Raw genomic sequence first — 24,279 nt, 5'->3', positions numbered from 1 at the left:
ATTCAAAATCGTAATTGTATTCCCTCAATTCCAAAAGTCATTCCAATCATAATTGATACGTAAACTGTTTTAAATGATGATTGTTTTGGGATATTATCAAACCAGCTCATTGCCGTCATCTGTCCACTTCCGGATTTTGCGGCAGGTTTGTATTGAGTCAATTTCAAAATCATAATTTTATTGAGGAAATTTTGTAACGTCCTACCTACCTTAGAACATCCGCTGGGAAACCAAAACCTCCCATAGGAGGTTTGGCTTAGCTAGCCCCAAAACTGAGGGAGTAGATTGGGGACGGACTGACAGACGGTCAGATGGACGGACACTCCTGTTTTATTATATATATATATATATATATATATATATATATATATATATATATATATATATATATATATATATATACACATATATATATATATATATATATATATATATATATATATATATATATATATACACATACATATATATATATACAGTGATCCCTCGTTTATCGCGGGGGTTACGTTCCAGAACCCCCCGCGATAGACGAAAATCCGCGAAGTAGCGACCATATTTTAATTTTATTATTTATATATATTTTAAAGCTTTATGACCCTCCCCACACTCTTATTAACCTTTCCCATACACTTATAAACACTTCCTATACTCTTAAACACTTTTTACACTCTTAAACATACGTAATTTTAACAACATATAAAATTCTAATGGGTACTCACCATTGAAGATACTGTAGCTACCCATGGGTCCCCCAAGCAAGACCAGCATCAGAATCTCCTTGCTCCAGCCGGTGACGTCACCGGCGGGGATCCCCGGCGCGAGAGTGGCTGGTCACGTGACCGCTAAAGCGTGCCGCGCTTTGCGGGTATAATCAGCTACACCTGTTGATCATGTGACCACCGAAGCACGCCACGCTTGAGAGGCGTGGCTTTCGGTTTCTGGTTGTGCTTTATAATGCAGCCCGATAAACGTGCTTTTCAGTGTTCCCGAGTTGGTTTTGAGAATAAATATCTTCTCGGACGAGTTTGTGTCTTGCCCGTCATTTCGTCCGTATCAAGCAAGAGCCCCGGCTCTTCAATACTACAACTTGCGTGATGAAGATGATGATGAATTAGCTGTGCAGTACTGATGACGATGAAGGTGATGACGATGATGAATGTACTGCACAGCCAGAAAGAGCATTACAGTTACCCATTACGTGGGTAACTAGCGCAAGTGGAAAGCTGCCGCATCTGCGTTTTCCATACGCACGACTCTTTGTCTACCCTTCTACTGTACACTATGTACAGTATTTTATTTCTTGTAATATGTTTTAATTACTGTATTTTTCTTATTTCTTTACGTTTTTTAATTTTTTAGGCTAGAAAATGCTTATTTTACCACAAAAATATTTAAAATAATAGTATATAAAAATACATTTATACCGCAAAATCCCGCGATATAGCGAAAAATCGGCGATATAATTTTACATATACTAGCGAGAAAAACCCGCGATGTACCGAAGCCGCGAAAAGTGAACCGCGATATAGCGAGGGATGACTGTATATATATATATATATATATATATATATATATATATATATATATATATATATACATATACAGACTTGGCATTTAATATGGAATTTTTTTTTTTCTTGACTTGGGTTTACTTTCTGAACTCAGTATATCAATCTGGTGAGTTTCTTTTACCCTTCGGTGATGTCTTTGTTGAAAGAACCATGTCACTGATTGTCTTTCGCAGCAAGAAGTCAATAACAGGATTATATCACAGGTGGCATGACAAAATGTATGGACAGGTACGTTTGACGATTGGCTTCACAATCGGGTATATAAGGGTTGTTGCGTTCTGTATTAGTGGAAAACAACTGCTGCACATCTACAAAAGTTATTGCCGCTTCCTCTGGAGATGGTCCGTCAACTTGACAATGGTGTTTGTCATGGAGTGGTGGCTTTAAGAAATTCTGGCATGAAACAGCGTGCTATTGCTCGGCAGTATGGCATCACTCAAGGTCAGGTGTCAAAGATCCTGAAACGAAATGCTCAGAGGGGTGTCCCTACTCCAATACCAAGGCCAGGACGTCCACGCAGAACCACAAGGAGAGATGATCGCCAGCTGCACCGGTTAGTCCGCAATGGCCATACCAAGTCAGCTAATCGGCTAAGGGCTGAGTGGCAGAAACTGACAAATGTGCCTGTATCCAGAAGGCTAGTCAACCAACGACTGGTTCAAGCAGGCTATCGTGCCAGGCGTCCCCTGAGAAAGCCACGCCTGACCAGACAACACAGCCAGCGCCGATTGCAATGGGCCAGAGAGCACCGACAATGGCAGCCAGGACACTGGAATCATGTGACCTTCAGTGACGAGTCTATATTTCTGGTCTATCGTCAAGATGGCCGCGTCCGAGTGTGCAGACAAGTGCATGAAGCCCACAATGAAGATTGTATAGTGCCAAGAGTCCAGGCTGGAGGTGGTGGGATGACCGTTTGGGCTGCTTTTCATGCAGGGGGCAAAACTGACCTTGTTGTTCTGAATGGAAACCTGAACCAGTTCAAGTACAGGGTCATTCTGGAAGAAACATTGCTTCGATTTGCTCGTGCAGCCTTTCAAGGAAACTTTGTCTTCCAAGATGACAATGCACGGCCTCATCGTGCTCGCATGATCCAACACTTTCTTGCTGACCGTGGTGTAGAGCAAATGGAGTGGCCTGCCATGTCCCCGGATATGAATCCGATAGAGAACTTGTGGGCAGAATTAACGAGTCAAATCGACAACTTGGACCAGCAGCCGACCTCTGTGCGTGAATTGCAGCAGGCTATTGTCACTGCATGCCAAGCGATTCCTGTCCAAACCTTGGCAAATCTCGTGAACAGCATGCCTCGACATGTACGTGCTCTCCTGAATGCTCGTGGGGGTTACACGAAGTACTGAACTGTAATTTTACTGTCCGTAATCCCAGTCAAAATTTAGCTTTTGTTTTTGTTGAAATTTTTTTTGGCTAATGAGCAAAATAAAGAGATACTTCTGGAAAATGTACAGAAGTTTAACACAGTACTGTCCGTGAATTGAGTTCGATATCAGTTTACATCACGTTCAAGGATCAATTTATTTGTTTCGAAATGTAAAATGTGGTTTTTGTTTCTTTCAAAGGTCACATTAACAAAATCTAGAATAATTTCAACATAATTCCAATGAACTTTTGGTTCTAAGGCATCTTGAAAAGTAAGTTCACCCCCACAAAAAAATTCCATATTAAATGACAAGTCTGTATATATATATATATATATATATATACTAGCTTGGCTCGGCTCGCTGCGCTCGCCTCACCAAGCGTCAATACTGAGGAGCGGGCTTATTTTAGCTGAGGCTAATGACTGTACCTGAGTTGCTGTGTTGTCATGATTTTCACCAATCATAATACAAACAATTACTTGGCACAAATGTATTTGTTGTGTTTGTGATATTACATTTTTATAGGCAATTTAGGTTGAAGATTTAGGTTGAATGTTTTTTTTTCAAGAAAGAACCCCTCAGCACATACATAGGGGAGGGGTAGGTGCAGACTGGAAGTTTGGGACGATTACACCTCACCACCAAGTAATTCAAAACACCGCACACCCACATAATTCAAAACACCTCACCACCACGTAATTCAAAATACTTCACCACCAAGTAATTCAAAACACCTCACCACCATAAAACACATAATAAAAACACCTCACCACCACGAAATTAAAAACACCTCACCACCACGAAATTGAAAACACCTCACAGCCAGCAAGCACGTAATAAAAACACCTCACAGCCATAAAACACGTAATAAAAACTCCTCACCACAACGAAATTAAAAACACCTCACAGCCATAAAACACGTAATAAAAACACCTCACAGCCATAAAACACGTAATAAAAACACCTCACCAAACACCTCACCAAACAATTGAAGTTGGAAAAAATAAAAATTCCCAAAAGAATTCCCCCCCCCAAAAAAAAATTGGAAACTTTTTCAAAAAAAAATACTCTTAGGACATACCGGCGGGAGAGATATGTGCATTCCAGAAGTTTGGTACGATTTCACAAAAGTTTGAGAAAGTAGTTCAGTGACAACACAGGACAACACAACACAACACAGGACAGGACAGACGCTGCACAGATATATATATATATATACAGTTATAAGAAACGCCTACTTGAGGTTGTTTCTGCCAAAGGGGGCAATACCACCTATTAGAGCCAAGGGTGTACTTACTTTTTCCACATGCAAAATTTGCATTTATGTTTATTTAAATTATACAATGGACTACAAAATGTAAATGTTTCATGAAATTTGTTATATTATATCACCTTTATCTATCAATATTGTTGAAATGAAGATCAAATAGCTGTATGTTGAAATATGTTGAAAAAGTCAAAACTTTACATGGGGTGTACTTACTCTTTCACATGACTGTATTATATATATATATAAAGTTCATAGCAAAGGGTAAATTTAATTTCTAAAATTTCAAAATTCCAAGTGTCATAGCAAAGGGTCTGAATACTTATGTAAATGTGATATTTCGGTTTTTTATTTTTTATAAATTTGCAAAACTTTCTAAAATCCTTTCTCTTTGTCATTATGGGGTATTGAGTGTAGATTGATGAGGGAAAAAATGAATTTAAACGATTTCAGCATTAGGCTGCAACATAACAAAATGTGAAAAAAGTGAAGGGGTCTCAATACTTTCTGAATGCACTGAAGGTCTGACGTCTTATGCACTATAGAGCGATGAAAAAATAATAATAATAAAAAATAATATTAACCTTCTTTTTCAAATTTATTTTTTTGCTGAAAACACTCCCCGGCAGTCACTGATCCTTTAAAAGATTGACGATTATCTGTTCTGCCATCTTCGAGAAAAATTTCCGACAAACACACACACACACACACACACACACACACACACACACACACAAAATTAAACATCTCTCTTGCAGTATACATTCAAGAAACCAGGAGCCTCCACGATTCTCAATCTCCATTGTTGTGTCTGTTAAAGGACTTCAAGAAGCACACACACTTTCTGTTCATGGAGCGTTAAACATTTGTAGAATTCATACTCTTATCATATTCTCTGAATGCTCTTCCTCTCCGTGCACTGGCAACAAATTATTTTCCATATGTCCTTGTACTCGAGGAGTGAAGCGATTCCTTTTAGCAGTAAGCAAGGACGTTGTTAATGTAAAGAAAACGCTTTTGACGAGCAGCTGTTTGCTCAGACCCAGGCAGAGATGGCTTTTCAAGCACGCGGTGATGGAACGAGCACAGCTTTGATAAAAGTTGATTCGGAAAAGTATCTTGGAGCAGATGGCCAGGCACACGTTATTAGAGAGCAGGCGTTTCCTGACAAGTACATCATTTATGGATTCCCATGGCTGCTGAAATTAACAGTGCCACTTATTTACTGTAACACTAATTTGTTCACTGCAATTAATGGCATGTGTTTACCCAATGCATGCCCAAATGTTTACCCCCTTCCAGTCCAAAGTTCTTTCTCTGACATCAGAGCTGGCACACACTGTGGGTGTGCTCCTTTGCCCTGTGGTCCAGTGCAATTGTCATTCGCAATGTGTGGCACGAGGTAGAAATATATACAGTGCGTATCAAAAAAAAGGTAATCCGAATTTATGGGGTTAATATGCAAAGTTTATTTAGTTTGACAATTTACATGTGGTTTACTAATTAAGAGGAGATCCTCAGCTTTCCATTGATACCTTCCATGCATCATTGCTGTCACACATGACCGAGTACATGTTCATTGAAAATGACAAGTTCAAATCGCATTTTTACAAGTTTGGCTAATCGGTGCAAGACAGTTTGAAATGGACGCATTACTTGTCGACTGCCAAGTTGATTATGTAAAATTGTTAAGCTGGTCTGGTAATCGTCGGTTGCATCATCCTTTGTTTAAGATGGGTATTTGAGATGTGCCTACAGTGTGTGGGTTTAGAGACAGTCTGAGTCATTGAAAAGATGGTTCAACTTACGACTGAGCAGCGGACCTTCGTGGTTACAACCTTTCACCAAACTGGAAGTTTGCAGCAAATTTGTTTTGCGTTCAGGGAACGTTTCCCAGAACGGGAGCCTCCAGCAGCCAAAACCATCTGGGCGAACGTTAGAAAATACCAAGAGCATGGCACTAGCCTCAACCGCAACAAGGGGAATTCTGGTAGGAGGCGCACTGGGCGATCGGAAATGAACATTGCAGCAGTAAGGCAGCAAGTTGTGGAGCATCCTCGGGATACCAGCGCAAGACAAAATGGGACGGGATTGCCTTCGGCAACATTCAGCCGAATCCAAGACTGGACCTCCACCAACATCCATATCGGATTCACATCCGGCATCAACTTACGCCAGGGGATTTTGCCAGGAGGCTGGTGCTTGCCGGATGGTTGACAGCACGTTGCGAAGCAGATGTCAATTTCCTGCGGTATCTCGTTATCGGCGCGCATCGAAGAGCATGACCAAGGGTTGGCGTCAGGAAGCCATCCGGCCATAAAAACATTGCCTCAAACAGGGAACCATGATTGTCAAGGGGCCCGCAAGGCTAACCCCCGCTCTAGCGGGGAAAAATGGCCTTAAAACGATCATTCATTCATTTCATTCATCTCGTTATCGGCGACGAAGCTGCTTTCGCCATGGACGGCAAGGTCAATACCCATAATGTTCTTGAATATGCACCGACAGGACAACCCCCGGAATTTAATTTTCACACCAACATGAATCGACAAAAGTGGACTGTTTGGTTGGGACTTTGTGGAAGTAGTCAGGTGATCGGACCATTTTTCTTTCAAAGGAATGTCAATGGTAACAGCTATCTGCAGATGATCTATGATTAAGTTTTACTGCAGCTGGAGGAGAACTTTGAGCGACAGGTTCGTGGTGTCTTCAGATATCTCTGGTGGGCCCAAGATGGCGCCCCAGCACATCGTCTTATCGCTGTCCGAGATCGACTGAGGGAACTCTTTGGAGACCGAGTCATCGCCCTCAACCATGCAGTGGAATGGCCGCCAAGATCACCTGACCTCACACCATGTGATTATTTCCTTTGGGGAAATTTAAAGAACAAGGTGTTCGTAACTCCTCCCCGTGATCTTGACGAATTTCAGGGCCGTATTCGACATGAAGTCGATACTTTGCGCAATGACCCGGCTATGGTGAGACGAGCAGTTCAGGGCATGCTCTCCCGCTGTGAGCTTTGTGTTGAAAGGGGAGGTGGACATGTTGAAGGTGTGGGTGCATAAAGGCCAATCATTCCTGAGAAAAGCTCACATCTGACTTTCATTTTGCACCAATTACCCTGACTTGCATCGATTAGCCAAACTTGTAAAAATGCGATTTGAACTTGTCATTTTCAATGAACATGTACTCGGTCATGTGTGACAGCAATGATGCATGGAAGGTATCAATGGAAAGCTGAGGATCTCCTCTTAATTAGTAAACCACATGTAAATTGTAAAAATAAATAACCTTTGCATCCCTTGAATTCGGATTACCTTTTTTTGAAACGCACTGTATGGACACGACCGGTCAAAAGTTTTTGAACACCTCAATTTTCCAGTTTTTATTGAAATTTAAGCAATTCAAGTCCAGTGAATAACATGAAATGGTACAAAGGTAAGCAGTAAACTGCTCGAGGTTAAAAAAAGAGTTTAGGTTAGCAACAACGGAAAAATAATGTAAATTGCACAGTTATATTGTAAAAAAAAAAAAAGGCCTTTTCAGAGAACAAGTAATAGGTTAACAACTTGCAGCTGTTTTTTTTGTATACTGAATCGAGGCTCGTGAAAGAGCTGACATTTACTTTACAAACAAATCAACCAGACAAACAAAATATATAAAAAGAGGGAGCGGAAGACAAGAGAATGGGAAGCACGCAAACACTTGAGAGCACACAACATTTAAGAGCAGGGAGATGTGTGGGAGGGAGAGGGCTTGGGGGGAGGAGGCATGGGAAGGGGGGGGGGGGGGGGGTGGGAGAAGTATAAAACACAAGGACACCAAGGACTTCCAGGACAGAAGTTGGTATTTCAAAAAGTGGAATTGGGGTGAAATTATTGGGGATATAAAAGATCAAGGTTTTGGATGGGGGAAGATAAGAGATGGTGGTGAACAGCTGTTTTAAAGACCTGGAGGGTGGAGTGGGATTGAGGAGAGTGAGGGAGTTTGTTCCAGAGGCGGGAGAAAAGAGGAATGAAGGAGTGAAGGTGAGCAGAGAGTCTTGATTTTGGCAGTTTAACCATAAGAGGGTTGCAGGCAGATCTTGTGCGACCTGTAGGCATATTTGCGGGACAGAGCCCAGAGAGAGCTGGGGGGGCAAGGCCAGAGAGGAGTCGGTAAAAGACGGAAAGACCACCAACCTGCCTGCGGTGAGTGAGTGAGAGGCCCTTGGAGTTAGCTTCATCGCGGGAGATTCCAATGATTCTGAATGCTTTGCTTTCAACAGCGTGAAGACGAGCTAGGTGTGAGGCAGGAGCACCAGCCCAGAGGGGAGAGCAGTATTCCATTGAGCTGCGGATGAAAGCCTTGTATGTGGTGAGGAGCTCAGGTGTGCCAAGGAAGGACTTCGCACGACGGAAGATGCCCAGTCGGCAACTGGCTTTGGAGGCCAGATTTGAAATGTGGTTTTCCCAAGAAAGATCATGGCAGATAGTGAGACCCAAAAGTTTGAGTGACAGAACTTCTTGGAGAGGATTATTCAGAAAGTAGATGGGAGGGTTGTCCAGTCGGTCTTTTCGGAGAGACATCGTAAGAGTGTGAGATTTGTCAGGATTGAAAGACATGTTCCACTTGTTTGCCCAGTCTGTTATTTTGTCCAGGTCTGCAGAGAGTGAGGAGGCTGCAGACTGCCGATCTGAGGGATGAAGAATGGAGCGACAGAGAGTAGAGTCATCAGCAAAGAGATAGAGAGGATTTTCAAGAGAGTCGGAGAGATCATTGATGAAGACCAGAAAAAGCACAGGGCCCAGAACACTGCCTTGGGGAACTCCAGCCTGAACAGGAAGAGGAGATGAGAGAAACCCATTCAGGGCCACACGTTGACTATGACTAGAGAGGAAGTCTGCCAGCCATGCGTGGAGATTTCCATGGATACCAACAGAGGAGAGTTTGTTGAGCAGAGCGGGGTGCCAGACCGTATCGAAGGCACGTGATATGTCAAGGGAGACAGCTCTAATTTCCTGTTTGGCATTGAGGACCTCCATCCCTTGCTGAGAAAGCAGTAGCAGCATGTCCAGAGTAGAGTGACCAGGTCTGAAACCAAATTGATGATGAGAGATCAAGCCATTGGAGAAGAGGAAAGATTTCATATCTGAAGCAATGATGGATTCCATGACTTTACTGATAATTGAGAGAAGGCTGATTGGTCTGTAGTTGCTGGGATCTGTTTTTGCACCTTTTTTGTGCAAAGCAGTGATGTTGGCAGATTTCCAAGCAGCTGGCAGATGACCTTGAGCAAAAGAGAGTGTGAAGAGAACAGAGAGAGGGAGTGAAAGAGCGGAAGAACAAGATTTTAGGACCCGTGGGCTGATGCCGTCAGGTCCAGTTGCAGAATCAGAGTCGAGGGTTGACAGAAACTTTTCTGCAGCAATTTTCTGTTCTGCAGCAATGTAAGTAAATGAAGCCTTGAAAGTTGATGCAAACAATTCCTACAGGTGTCCCAACCTCTGCTATTACTTGATTACAAACCCCCTGTCTGTATCAAAGCAGTATTGGAACAGACTGTTATTACACCCTCTGAAGCATTATTTGGACAATATTGCACTGCAGGAAGTAGTATATTCTTATTATAATGGTGAGAAAAAGGCAATTAACAAAGGAAGACAGACAGACCATTATAACCCTTAAAAGTGTAGGTCTTTCCTTTGGAGAAATTGCAAAGAAAGCCAAGGTGTCAGTGAGTACAGTTCCCTACACCATCAAAAGGCACTTGGAAACCGGAGGAAACTCTGACAGGAAGAGGTCTGGCAGACCCAAAGCCACAACAGAATCAGAAGACAAGTTTCTGAGAGTCAACAGCTTGCGTGATAGGTGGCTCACAGGACAACAGCTTCAAGCACAGCTTAACACTGGTCGAACTAAGCAAGTCTCAGTTTCAACTGTGAAGAGAAGACTTCGAGCTGCAGGTTTGACAGGTCGAGTGGCAGTAAGAAAGCCATTGCTAAGATGGCAAAATAAGAAAAAGAGGCTTGCCTGTGCCATGAAGCACTGCCAGTGGACTAATGAAGACTGTAAGAAGGTCTTTTGGACCGATGAATCAAAATTTGAAATCTTTGGTTCATCACGCAGGGTTTTTGTACGCCGTCAAGTAGGCAAAAGGATGGTTCCTCAGTGTATGACACCAACTGTCAAACATGGAGTAGGAAGCGTAATGGTCTGAGGCTCTTTTGCTGGATCCAGAGTCGGCGACTTGCACAGAGTGACTGGCACCCTGAACCAAAAGGGCGACCACAGCATTTTGCAGCGCCATGCACTACCCTCTGGTATACGCCTCGTTGGTCAGGGGTTCATCCTACAGCAAGATAATGACCCTAAACACACCTCCAGGCTATGTGAAAACTACCTTCGAGGAAAAGAACAAGACGGTGGGCTTCAAATCATGGCATGGTCAGCACAGTCTCCAGACTTAAACCCCATCAAGCTGGTTTGGGATGAACTGGACAGAAGGGTGAAAGCAAAGCAACCTGCAAATGCAACACATTTGTGGGAACTTCTGCAACAGTGTTGGGAATAACTTCCCGAACAATATTTGATTTCCATTGTAGAAAGAATGCCACGTGTGTTCGGCGGTTATATCTGCAAAAGGTGGCTACTGTGCTGAGTCAAAAATTTAAAGTACATTTTGTTAAACAAAATGATTCTATGATTTCTTTTTTTTAATCTCCAATTGTTTATTTGTTCTATGCTTAATTTCAGAGTACATTGAGACATTAAACTGCGTAAATTTCAATAAAAACTGGAAAAATTGAGGTGTTCTCAAACTTTTGACCGGTAGTGTATGTCATATATATGGCATATATATACTGTACACTATACAGGTATATATATATATATATATACATACAGGTATATATATATATATATATATATATATATATATATATATATATATATATATATATATATATATATCTTTGGTTCATCTCTATATATATATATATATATATATATATATATATATATATATATATATATATATATATATATATATATATATATATATATATACATATATATATATATACAGGTATATATATATATAATATATATATGCAGGGTTTAAAAACATATATATATATATATACAGGGTGAATCAAAAGTAGAGCCCGTGCCCGATTTCTATTTTTCCGGCTGTCAGATTCTTTCTGGGATGTCATGTTGTTAATACAGACTTGGCATTTAATATGGAATATTTTTTTTGTGGGGGTGAACTTACTTTTCAAGATGACTTTGAACCAAAAGTTCATTGGAATTATGTTGAAATTATTCTAGATTTTGTTAATGTGACCTTTAAATGAAACAAAAACCACATTTGACATTTCGAAGCAAATAAATTGATCCTTGAAAGTGATGTAAACTGATATCGGACTCAATTCACGGACAGTACTGTGTTAAACTTCTGTACGTTTTCCAGAAGTATCTCTTTATTTTGCACATTAGCCAAAAAAAATTTCCACAAAAACAAAAGCTAAATTATGACTGGGATTACGGACAGTAAAATTACAGTTCAGTACTTCGTGTAACCCCTACGAGCATTCAGGAGAGCACGTACACGTCGAGGCATGCTGTTCATGAGATTTGCCAAGGTTTGGACAGGAATCGCTTGCCATGCAGTGCCAATAGTCTGCTGCAATTCACGCACAGAGGTAGGCTGCTGGTCCAAGTTGTCGATTTGACGCATTAATTCTGCCCACAAGTTCTCTATCGGATTCATATCCGGGGACATGGCAGGTCACTCCATATGCTCTGCACCACGGTCAGCAAGAAAGTGTTGGATCATGTGAGCACGATGAGGCTGTGCATTGTCATCTTGGAAGACAAAGTTTCCTCGAAAGGCTGCACGAACAAATGGAAGCAATGTTTCTTCCAGAATGACCCTGTACTTGAACTGGTTCAGGTTTCCATTCAGAACAACCAGGTCAGTTTTGCCCCCTGCATGAAAAGCAGCCCAAACGGTCAGCCCACCACCTCCAGCTTGGACTCTTGGCACTATACAATCTTCGTTGTGGGCTTCATGCAATTGTCTGCGCACTCGGACGTGGCCATCTTGACGATAGACCAGAAATCTGGAATCGTCACTGAAGGTCACGTGATTCCAGTGTCCTGGCTGCCATTGACGGTGCTCTCTGGCCCACAGCAAACGGCGCTGGCTGTGTTGTCTGGTCGGGCGTGGCTTTCTCAGGGGACGCCTGGCACGATAGCCTGCTTGAACCAGTTGTTGGTTGACTAGCCTTCTGGATACAGGCACATTTGTCAGTTACTGACACTCAGCCCGAAGCCGATTAGCTGACTTGGTACGGCCATTGCAGACGAACCGGTGCAGCTGGCGATCATCTCTCCTTGTGGTTCTGCGTGGACCTCCTGGCCTCGGTATTGGAGTAGGGTCACCCCTCTGAGCATTTCGTTTCAGGATCTTTGACACCTGACCTTGAGTGATGCCATACTGCCGAGCAATAGCACGCCGTTTCATGCCAGAATTTCGTAAAGCCACCACTCCATGACAAACAGCATTATCAAGTTGACAGACCATCTCCAGAGGAAGCGGCAATAACTTTTGTAGATGTGCAGCAGTTGTTTTCCACTAATACAGAATGCAACAACCCTTATATACCCGATTGTGAAGCCAATCGTCAAATGTACCTGTCCTTACATTTTGTCACGCCACCTGTGATATAATCCTGTTGTTGACTTCTTGCTGCGAAAGACAATCAGTGACATGGTTCTTTCAACAAAGACATCACCGAAGGGTACAATAAACTCACCAGATTGATATACGGAGTTCAGAAAGTAAACCCAAGTCAAGAAAAAAAAAGAATTCCATATTAAATGCCAAGTCTGTAATTGTCTTGCAGATTATTAATTTTCTTAATTTATTTATTTTTGTTCATGAGGGTCGCAGCAGTCCGATCGAGTGGCCAGCACACTCCCCAGACCTTACACCTCCAGATTTCTTTCTTTGGGGGCTCATGAAAGACCTTGTTTATCGTGAAAAGCCTCGTACCATTCAGGAATTGAAGGCTCAAATCACTGCAAAGTTTGAGAAAATTGATATCGAACTCTGCAAGCGTTTGTGCCACTCTGTGCCTGCTCGGCTGCAATTGTGCATCGATCACGAGGGAGGGCACTTTGAAAATTGCAAGTAAAACAGCTTGGTACACTTCCGTAATAATTTTTAAAAGAATAAATGGTTATATAAACATGTCATTCATTTATTTATACCTTCTTGTACATTGTAATACAAATGTCAAACAAACAATCAACTGACAGAAATATATATATATATATACGGTATACAGAAATCGGGCGCTACTTTTGACTCACCCTGTATATATCTGCCTGTTGAGAAGCACAATTTGCTCGTTGGGGACGATATGTGAGTATACTTATTTGGTGATTGCTCCCTCCGTGTGCTGCTTCTAAGTTGTGCATGGTGAAGAGTCGCGCCTTAGCTTACACCTAAATTACTCATTTGTCTTGCAATTACACCTTTAATGATGTTCTTTGTCACTGTAATTCATTTGGGAAATTGCTTTTATTGGCGAGATATTAAATGCTTTCGGCTGACTTGTATTTCTTGATTTTAGTAGCTTGGGAATAGTTTCATACAAGTGTTCATTGACATGGTGTTATATGTAAACGATCAACGCTGATGAAGTGAGGTTTATAAGCGCGGCTCATCAATTTGTCAATTGATCAATTAATTAACTACCTATGTACAAACACGAGTATAAGCACGCAACGTATGAATACACACACACACATGCACATACACACACCCATACTTATATACACACACGCACACACATGCATATATACATAAACACATATACACACAAACACATGCACACACATACGCACACATATACATACACATACACACACATACACACATATGCACGCACATATGCACACACACACACTCATACTTATATACCCACACACACTCACATGCATACATACACACACAAACAGACAGATACACACACATGCACACACATGCATACATATGCACATTGCACACACACACACACACACACACACACACACTTATATACACACACACACTCACATGCATACATACACACACATGCATACATACACAAACACATACACATATACACACACATATACATACACAAACACACATATACACACACACATACATTCACATACATACATAAACACACATACAAACACATACACACACATACACCCACATATACACACACATACAAACATGCATACACACATATGTACACACATGTGCATACACACATACACACACACACACACACACACACACACCCCCAGGTGAGTACATTGAGACCTGGGTGGACTCCGTTCCACCTTCTGAAACCCGCATTTGGAGATACCAACCAACGACACGCACACACTCTCTTACTCACACTCACATGCACACACTTTCATACTCACACACATACACACACTCTCATACTCACACACATACACACACTCTCATACTCACACACATACACACACTCTCATACTCACACACATACACACACTCTCATTCTCACACACATACACACTGTCATACTCACACACATATACACACAATATTCGACGTGTAATATTTGATCATGCACCTTGACCCCCAATTGTACGTGCTGTTGTATTTATTTTATTATCTCATCCCTTTCCTCCTATTGGATTCTCTTCCCAACTCTGTCGCTTTTTATTTCCTCCGGTATCCTTCTCTTATCTCGCTTGGCTACAAGAAGCGTTGCACTCCGACAACAGAGGAACATTGTACAAGATGTGTAAATAACACGCTGTTTGTTCACCTGTATGCATTTCCTGATGTGTGCAGCCATTTATATTCGGTGCTCGCAGGTCTCCCTCTCTGCTCGCATACTCGATGGCGTCGTGCGATATTTTACAACATTACCGAGCAACTCGTGATCGCACCATAAATGATCCATGACCTCTGCAGCCTCATTCCTGCAGAGATTCCCACTTGAGTGGGGAGGCTGTCAAGCTGTTGTACTTTGCTTGACTACAAATTCACAACTCTTTCGGTTCGGTTGTTCGGTCGCATTTCATTTTCCATTGCGACATTTTAATTGTCGGAATGTGCAGAATCCTGCGCGAGCACACATAACATTTCCACACCTTCGTTCTTTCATTACACTAGAAGAACCTGCTAACATTTAGAGCATCTGCAAGTCGTCTCGCCACTCCCCTCCGACTCCTACTCCGCGAGGTTGGGCGTGGGACCTCTTTCTTTGTGCGCATGACCTGATCGACATGTATGCAAAATTTGGTAGAGATCGGGCCAGCCCTGTTTTTTTATATGATTTTCAGATGTGTACACACACACACACACACACACACACACACACACACACACACACACACACACACACACACACACACGTACCTTATTTAATAGACACGTAAATTGCCTTATTTTATACTAGCAGGAGTATCCGGCATTGCCCGGTGATGTTCTAATCCTGTTGGCATTTTGAAGAAATCAAAAAAAAAATTTCATCAAATTTTTGATCAAATTTGAAATCAATTTTTTGTGCATGCCTAAAACACTGTCCTTCCGACACTACTTGCAGTCTAGTAAAACACTGCTCAATAAGGAACATGTATATTTAATATGACTACACACACACTTTGGGGATAATTTAGTATTACTTTCCATATAGTTACAACGCCTCAGGGTACTATAAAGCGATTTTAAAAGAAGAAAAAAGAAAAACTTTTTTTTCAAATATATATATTTTATTTGCCGAAAACACTCCCCGGCACTCACTGATGAACCTCTGAAAGTTTGACTAAGATCCATTCCTTTCATATAGCTACAACAGCTCAGGCAGTACAAAGTGATTTTTAAACAATCCCCAAAAAATTAACTTTTTTTTCAATTTTTTTTTTTTTTTTTTTTTGCCTAAAACACTCACTCCCTGGCACTCACTGACGAACCTCTAGAAGTTTTATGAATATCTCAGCCATCTCTGAGAAAAATGGCGACACACACACACATAAACACACAGACAGACAAACGGCTCTCTTATAGTATAGAAAGTAGGATTTTTTCCCCCATATTCTTTCTTTGCTTTTTACCCCAGGAGGCCCCTCTTGGTTTTGTCCTCGACTCTTCCCCCTGTGGTTAATAATAATAGCTAGAACGGCACTCAGTAGAGAGCATACCTCCGCCAGGTGAACAGTTTACGTTTTGTATCCCAGAGTAGACCAGAAAATCACAATACAGAATCACATTAAATCAAAATCATCCGTCCAGAACTTTTTGAGATATCCTGCTACATATCGTTTAGCCCTATCACTCGATGGTGAAATATCACTTTAAAAATTAAATAATTCTCATATCCGAATCCATATTCCGATCTTCACCAAAATCGAATCGATTCTTCCTTGTCACACACACAACCTGTCCACCACGTTTCGTCCAAATCCATCCACAACTTTTTGAGATATCCCACAATGTATAGTTTTTAGCTATATCTCCCAATGGTGAAGAATCATTTAACAAAATTAAATAATTCTCATATCCGAATGCATATTTAGATATTCACCAAAATCGAATCTATTTGTCCTTGTCAGACCAGACACCCAACCGGTCCATCAAGTTTCGTCCAAATCCGTCCACAACGTTTTGAGATATCCTGCTAGATATCGTTTTTGGCCATATCTCAGTGAAGAATCACTTTTAAAATTCTAGTAGCCGGATCCGAATCCGGATATTCACCAAAATCTAATAATTTCGTCTTTGTGACATACGCTACATCTCTGCCAAATTTCGTCCGAATCCGTCCACAACTTTTTGAGATATCCTGCTAGATATCGTTTTTGGCCATATCTCAGAGAAGAATCACTTTAAAAATTCTAGTAGCCAGATCCGAATCCGGATATTAACCAAAATCTAATAATTTCGTCTTTGTGACATACGCTACATCTCTGCCAAATTTCGTCTGAATCCGTCCACAACTTTTTGAGATATCCTGCTAGATATGGTTTTTGGCCATATCTCAGTGAAGAATCACTTTAAAAATTCTAGTAGCCGGATCCGAATCCGGATATTCACCAAAATCTAATAATTTCGTCTTTGTGACATATGCTACATCTCTGCCAAATTTCGTCCGAATCCGTCCACAACTTTTTGAGATATCCTGCTAGATATCGTTTTTGGCCATATCTCAGTGAAGAATCACTTTTAGAATTCTAGTAGCCGGATCCGAATCCGGATATTCATCAAAATCTAATAATTTCGTCTTTGTGACATACGCTACATCTCTGCCAAATTTCGTCCGAATCCGTCCACAACTTTTTAAGATATCCTGCTAGATATCGTTTTTGGCCATATCTCAGTGAAGAATCACTTTAAAAATTCTAGTAGCTGGATCCGAATCCGGATATTCATCAAGATCTAATAATTTCGTCTTTGTGACATACGCTACATCTCTGCCAAATTTCGTCCGAATCCATCCACAACTTTTTGAGATATCCTGCTAGATATCGTTTTTGGCCATATCTCAGTGAAGAATCACTTTAAAAATTCTAGTAGCCGGATCCGAATCCGGATATTCACCAAAATCTGATAATTTCGTCTTTGTGACATACGCTACATCTCTGCCAAATTTCGTCCGAATCCGTCCACAACCTTTTGAGATATTTTGTTCACAAACAAACAAACAAACTGACAAACAGACAGGGGTGAAAACATAACCTCCATCCACCTTTGGTGGCAGAGGTAATAATAATAATAATAATAATTATAATAATAATAATAATAATAATAAACTGTGAAAAACCGTGCTGTCGGTATGGAAGAGATTGGGAAGAAGAGGGCGTGGGCAGAAGTGGGATATCACCATCTTTGGACATATGAGGTGCTGACCTACATCTGAAACGAGTTTTACAAGCCCCAACAACCATGCAGGAAAACACCTCTCACAATTAGGCCACAGCTCCACCACTGATAGGTCGGATAGAACCGACATTGCGTCCCACTTTTCCCTAATCTCCCCTACAATTTCTGTCTTTTGATGTCCAAATATTGGCGAAGCATAGTTATATGTAAAATGAGACTTGTTTTTAAAAGCACCAATTTTTTTCAATCGTTATTGAAGACCAAAAAAACCATTATTGAAGTATTGAAAAATACAGCAATTGAAGACCAGAGTGAAGAAGTACTTAAAGACACATTCTTGGGCAAAGTGAGTTACAACAAGGACAGTATGTATGGTTAACAATCAATGTCTGTAAATAATTTTGAATGGAGATGTTTTGTGACGTAACTACCTCTTCCACTCGGGTTTTCAATTGCTGTATTTGTGTTATTTATTCAAATTTGCTACTCCCACGCAACTACCTTTCATCAGCAATGGTCTACTACTGCCATCGTCCATCGTTGCCCTTCGTAAGCAAAGACTGTCGTTCCCACGTGGCTTGCGAGCGACCTGTGAATGTGAATTTGTTTATGGTGTAGGAGCTGCTGCCCAGACAGCAACCACACTATGAGATAACAAGCATTGTAAGGTCGTGTCAAGGGATATCCAAGAAGACCTGGCCGCTTGCTACCTGCAGTTTTAGGCAGGGATTGGTAATTTGTTCAGGGTCCTGGTGACAACTCGCTGACTCCTCACAAAAGACACTGGGATCTTTAATGTCCACCCACCAATACTAGCAACATGAGACACCCGAGTTAGCATCCATCCGAGGGATTCCTCATGGTACCCCCTACCTGTGAAGCACCAATCCCACCGTTGAAAGTCAGGCCTGGCATCGAAACCCAGACTAGACAGCTCAAAGGTGAGTGTGCTACCTCTGCACCATCCTGTTCATTGTCTCTGCTGACTTTGACATCAATCGTAGCAGCTATATCACTTTTCTCACGTCGCCAAAACGTACTTGTCAGGGCACAATGATTTGTCACTTACTGTGTTTTGGAATCATGTGTTTTTCTCACATTTGAACATCTTCCACATACTTGATTGACATAATTTCATCTCGCAAGTGATGTTGTATGATGTCTGAAGGTGTTGCAATATCATTGGCAATAGCGTGTAATGCAGTGCACACTTACGACTGCTTGTTCTTCCTTCCCTTCTCCTGCAGCCCCCATTGCATCGACAATGCCTGCCGCCGCTTCCCTCGTGTCAGACCTACCGGATGTAGCGCTGTCCACAGCTGCACCGACTCCACCTACATCGTGTGGAGCCATACCCTCCACCTGCACAACCGAATGCCAAATGTACGGCCATTCAGACAACTGCTGGATGCCACAAGGCGACCGGGCACCTAACGATTCGTCCCCGCTCGGCTTCTCACATCCGGAATGGGACCGACGCGATCTAGTCCCAAACGGTGCGGTCTCCACACAGTCACCCACCGCAGCCCCCGCCGACTCTGTTGAACCCTCGGTGTCTCCATGCTCAAATGTAAATAGTCCCACTGCTTCTGTTTGCAAGCTCGGTAGCGCATCCAACGCTGCAGGCAGCACAAGTCGGCAAGCCAATTCCTACTACAACGCCTTCTACAGCAACAATTACCGACACCACGGAGATTTCCTTAACGAAACGGAGGCCACGACGCTCGGGCCACGTTCACAACATTTTCGACAGACTCCGCATCCTCTAGGAAGCCCAGACTACAACAAGGAACTCTATTTGTGAGGTCATGTAGATTGCTGTGGTTGTGAATCTGTAGCAAACTGTGCACCCCATCCAGCCTTCGCACACTCGCTCTTTTGTGGCACGTAGGTTTTCTCGCTTTCACAACCACTCTCCCAATGCTCATCCCGTTTCTCCTCCCCGTCCCATGTTTTATGGAATGGGACAGGATCACACTTGAGGTAACATATCCATCGCTGTGCAGTATTGTTGTGGTCAAGTGGACATCGTTTCTTGCATTCGTATAAAGTTCGTGCGGATGAGCAAAAATCAAGCGGCTCACGGAAATGTTTTTGAACAAAGTTTGGTTGTTGCACTCGACTTTGAATTAGGCTTTGTAATCGTTCTGCAAGCAATGGCAGTGTTTGTAGGCAAAAGCTCTGTTGAAAAGGTCAGCTCCGAAGCTAATTATGCACATAGGAAAGCAAATTGGGTCATCCAAAAGGTGGAGATACCCTTGAGGAGTCCAGTGTGTGCTGTTCTAGCAATACGAACACATAGGGTTACAGCCACAGTGGAATATGTGGAGATGGAAAAGGGTAAAATAAAGGTTGGGATAAGTTGACATGGGGTTGGGGAGGAGAGACTGAGTTCTAATCAATGGAAACCAAACAATTAAGGCTGTGTTTCCATGATGTTGATGTCATGATGTGCCTGATTCTCCTCGGGGTCTCCTTATTCACTTCTGGTGATGTAATATCGGCCACCCTATTTTTCAGCATTCGACGGCGAGCACTGCTTATTTCAATGTGGTGCAGTAGACTAAATGCTGGACCCTTTCATAGCGTGGTGTTATTCCCCCAATGTCTAGCTTACCAAAAAGTGACTGGCTTAATCTCATACCAGACATGTGCAGTGTTTTCACGTGACATGGCCGACGGTGTAACTTTTGTGTACATAAGTGATCGAGCTCGACTGGATGCAATATTTTGTTTTATTCCGATGCCAGTGTGTTTTCAGAGTGAGATGTATATATACGTTCCTGGGCTTTTGCTTTTGTATGAAGTTGTCTGGTGCCTTTCCGAGAAACCGATGACTCCGTGCGTACACAATGGCACGGGGCGTGGGAGTGGATTGACTTCCACGAGGAGTTGAAATTGGCAAACTTCAATATCGTTCGAACAAATGTCACCCCGGATTGTTTTTTGACTAGGCCTGAGACTTTAGAGGGAAGAGTTCAAAAAAAAAGGAGATTTCTTTCCCAAGAACTAGTTTCGCACCGCCCGCTCTTTTATTGTTTCTGCCACGGCCTCTTTATCCTTCATAACTTGCACCATCTGCATCGGCAATCCCACACCATTGTGGGCCATCGCCAGTTGCCACCCTCTCCTTCCCCTGTGCTTAATTGGTTCCTGCCATGCTGGGCGTGGGACACCTCAGAGACGGCAGCATTGCCACGAACCCCGCAGGATGTCGCCTATTAGGAAGAAAGAAATCTCTTCGGAGCGCAATATTCCTCCAGCACAACCTCAACGTATGTTGTACTTAATTCAACACATTCTCGTCCATTAAACACAAATCTTCTCATTTTTTTCTCTTCACGATGAAGAACAATTATGTAGCAAAGGAATTGCTAGCTGAGCAAAGTTTGATGTGGCGTTTCCTCGAGAACCATCAGTGAACATTCCAACATCTTTCTCATTGCTTCACTCCGAATGTTTGGGCTGAACCTTTGGAATGATAACGAGGAGTTGAAAGAGGAGTAGGTGTGCTTGAGGTTATCATGGGGGTGGTCTGATGTTTGTTGTGACGAGTCGTTTGCCCTGATGCTTGAAAAGAGCTTGAAATGTGGGTGTATGTGGATAACCCACAATGCATCGGTCCCCACGACAGTATGATGTACATATGTATCATGGCAAAACCTCGACGTGTTCACGATCCCAGATTACTCAATAAACATAGCTTTGGATATGCTTGGACTGCAGTGTCTTTGTCATACCAGACATTATCAAAAAGTCCTGGACTATTTTGATGAGGTTGTCTACTTTCAGTAAATTGTATCATTTGCCATTCCAGTTGTTTGACAATGGAAAAGAGTTTCGGAAAGAGCAAGATATGGTGACGAAGGTAGGTGAGAGACAATTGGAGTTTTGTGTTTGCTCAGACAATGATGCACAGACATCGCCGTGTGCTCAGATGTATTGTCTTGTAGAACTACCTGTATTTTCAGGACAAAACCAACAAATTACTTTCCATAATGGCTTCATCACATCATCGTAAAACTCTTAGCTCTTAGTTCACTGTTGTCCATCGTGAATGTATAACTCCAGTTCGCTGTTGTCCATCATAAATGTATAACTATAGTTCACTGTTGTCCATCATAAATGTATAACTATAGTTCACTGTTGTCCATCAGGAATGTAGAGCTTTAGTTCACTGTTGCCCATCATGAATGTAGAAATCTAGTTCACTGTTGTCCATCAGGAATGTAGAGCTCTAGTTCACTGTTGCCCATCATGAATGCAGAACTATAGTTCACTGTTGTCCATCTTGAATGTATATCTCTAGTTCACTGTTGTCCATCATGAATGTATAAATCTAGTTCACTGTTGTCCATCATGAATGTATAACTCTAGTTTATTGTTGCCCATCATGAATGTTCACACTATAGTTCTAGTTATAGTTCACAGTTTAACTCCAGTTCACTGTTTCCCATTATAAATGTAGAACTCCAGTTCACTGTTGTCCATCAGGAATGTAGATCTCCAGCTCACCGTTTCCCATTATAAATGTATAACTCTAGTTCACTGTTGTCCATCATGAATGTGTAACTCCACTTCACTGTTGCCCATCATGAATGTAGAACTCTAGTTCACTGTTGCCCATCATGAATGTATAACTCGAGTTCACTGTTGTCCATCATGAATGTAGAACTCTAGTTCACTGTTGTCCATCATGAATGTAGAACTCCAGTTCACTGTTGTCCATCATGAATGTAGAACTTTAGTTCACTGTTGTCCATCATGAATGCAGAACTATAGTTCACTGTTGTCCATCTTGAATGTATATCTCTAGTTCACTGTTGTCCATCATGAATGTATAAATCTAGTTCACTGTTGTCCATCATGAATGTAGAACTCTAGTTTATTGTTGCCAATCATGAATGTTCACACTATAGTTCTCGTTATAGTTCACTGTTTAACTCCATTTCACTGTTTCCCATTATAAATGTAGAACTCCAGTTCACTGTTGTCCATCAGGAATGTATAACTCCAGCTCACCGTTTCCCATTATAAATGTATAACTCTAGTTCACTGTTGTCCATCATGAATGTGTAACTCCAGTTCACTGTTGCCCATCATGAATGTATAACTCTAGTTCACTGTTGTCCATCAGGAATGTAGAACTATAGTTCACTGTTGCCCATCATGAATGTAGAACTCTAGTTCACTGTTGCCCATCATGAATGTAGAACTCTAGTTCACTGTTGCCCATCATGAATGTATAACTCCAGTTCACTGCTGTCCATCATGAATGTAGAACTTTAGTTCACTGTTGTCCATCATGAATGTAGAACTCTCGTTCACTGTTGTCCATCATAAATGTATAACTCTAGCTCACTGTTGTCCATCATGAATGTGTAACTCTAGTTCACTGTTGCCCATCATGAATGTAGAACTCTAGTTCACTGTTGCCCATCATGAATGTATAACTCTAGTTCACTGTTGTCCATCATAAATGTATAACTCTAGTTCACTGTTGTCCATCATGAATGTAGAACCCTCGTTCACTGTTGTCCATCAGGAATGTAGAGCTCTAGTTCACTGTTGCCCATATTGAATGGAGAACGTATTTGAGTTCACTGTTGTCATTCAGGAATGTATAACTCCAGTTCACTGTTGCCCATCATGAATGTAGAACTCTAGTTCACAGTAGCCCATCATGAATGTAGAACTCTAGTTCACTGTTGTCCATCATGAATGTAGAACTCTAGTTCACTGTTGTCCATCATGAATGTAGAACTTTAGTTCACTGTTATCCATCATGAATGTAGAACTCTAGTTCACTGTTGTCCATCATGAATGTAGAACTTTAGTTCACTGTTGTCCATCATTAATGTAGAACTCGAGTTCACTGTTGCCCATCATGAATGTAGAACTCCAGTTCACTGTTGTCCATCATGAATGTGGAACTCCAGTTCACTGTTGTCCATCAGGAATGTCGAACTCCAGTTAACTATTGTCCATCAGGAATGCATAACTCGAGTTCACTGTTGCCCATCTTGAATGTAAAACTCTGGTTCAATGTTGCCCATCAGCAATGCAGAACTCGAGTTCACTGTTGCCCTTCATTAATGTATAACTCTAGTTCACTGTTTCTCATTATAAACGTATAACTCTAGTTCACTGTTGTCCATC

The 24,279-nt window shown here is 41.7% G+C and overlaps 1 protein-coding gene across 1 annotated transcript in view; it reads left to right on the top strand.

Moving 5' to 3' along the window:
- LOC137437222 (uncharacterized) overlaps nt 1–21,834 on the top strand; it is a 175,290-nt gene extending 153,456 nt beyond the window's left edge. The window contains exon 3 of the mRNA XM_078766291.1: nt 19,368–21,834. Within this exon, the coding sequence (XP_078622417.1) occupies nt 19,368–19,924 (557 nt within the window). The 3' untranslated portion in view covers nt 19,925–21,834. The remainder of the gene's footprint in view (nt 1–19,367) is intronic.
- The last annotated feature ends 2,445 nt before the right edge of the window (nt 21,835–24,279 follow it).

The sequence above is a fragment of the Myxine glutinosa genome, chromosome 12 (assembly GCF_964187855.1).
Source record: "Myxine glutinosa chromosome 12, kmMyxGlut1.1, whole genome shotgun sequence".
Classification (NCBI taxonomy): domain Eukaryota; kingdom Metazoa; phylum Chordata; class Myxini; order Myxiniformes; family Myxinidae; genus Myxine; species Myxine glutinosa.
This window is presented reverse-complemented; position numbering and strand designations above follow the sequence as displayed.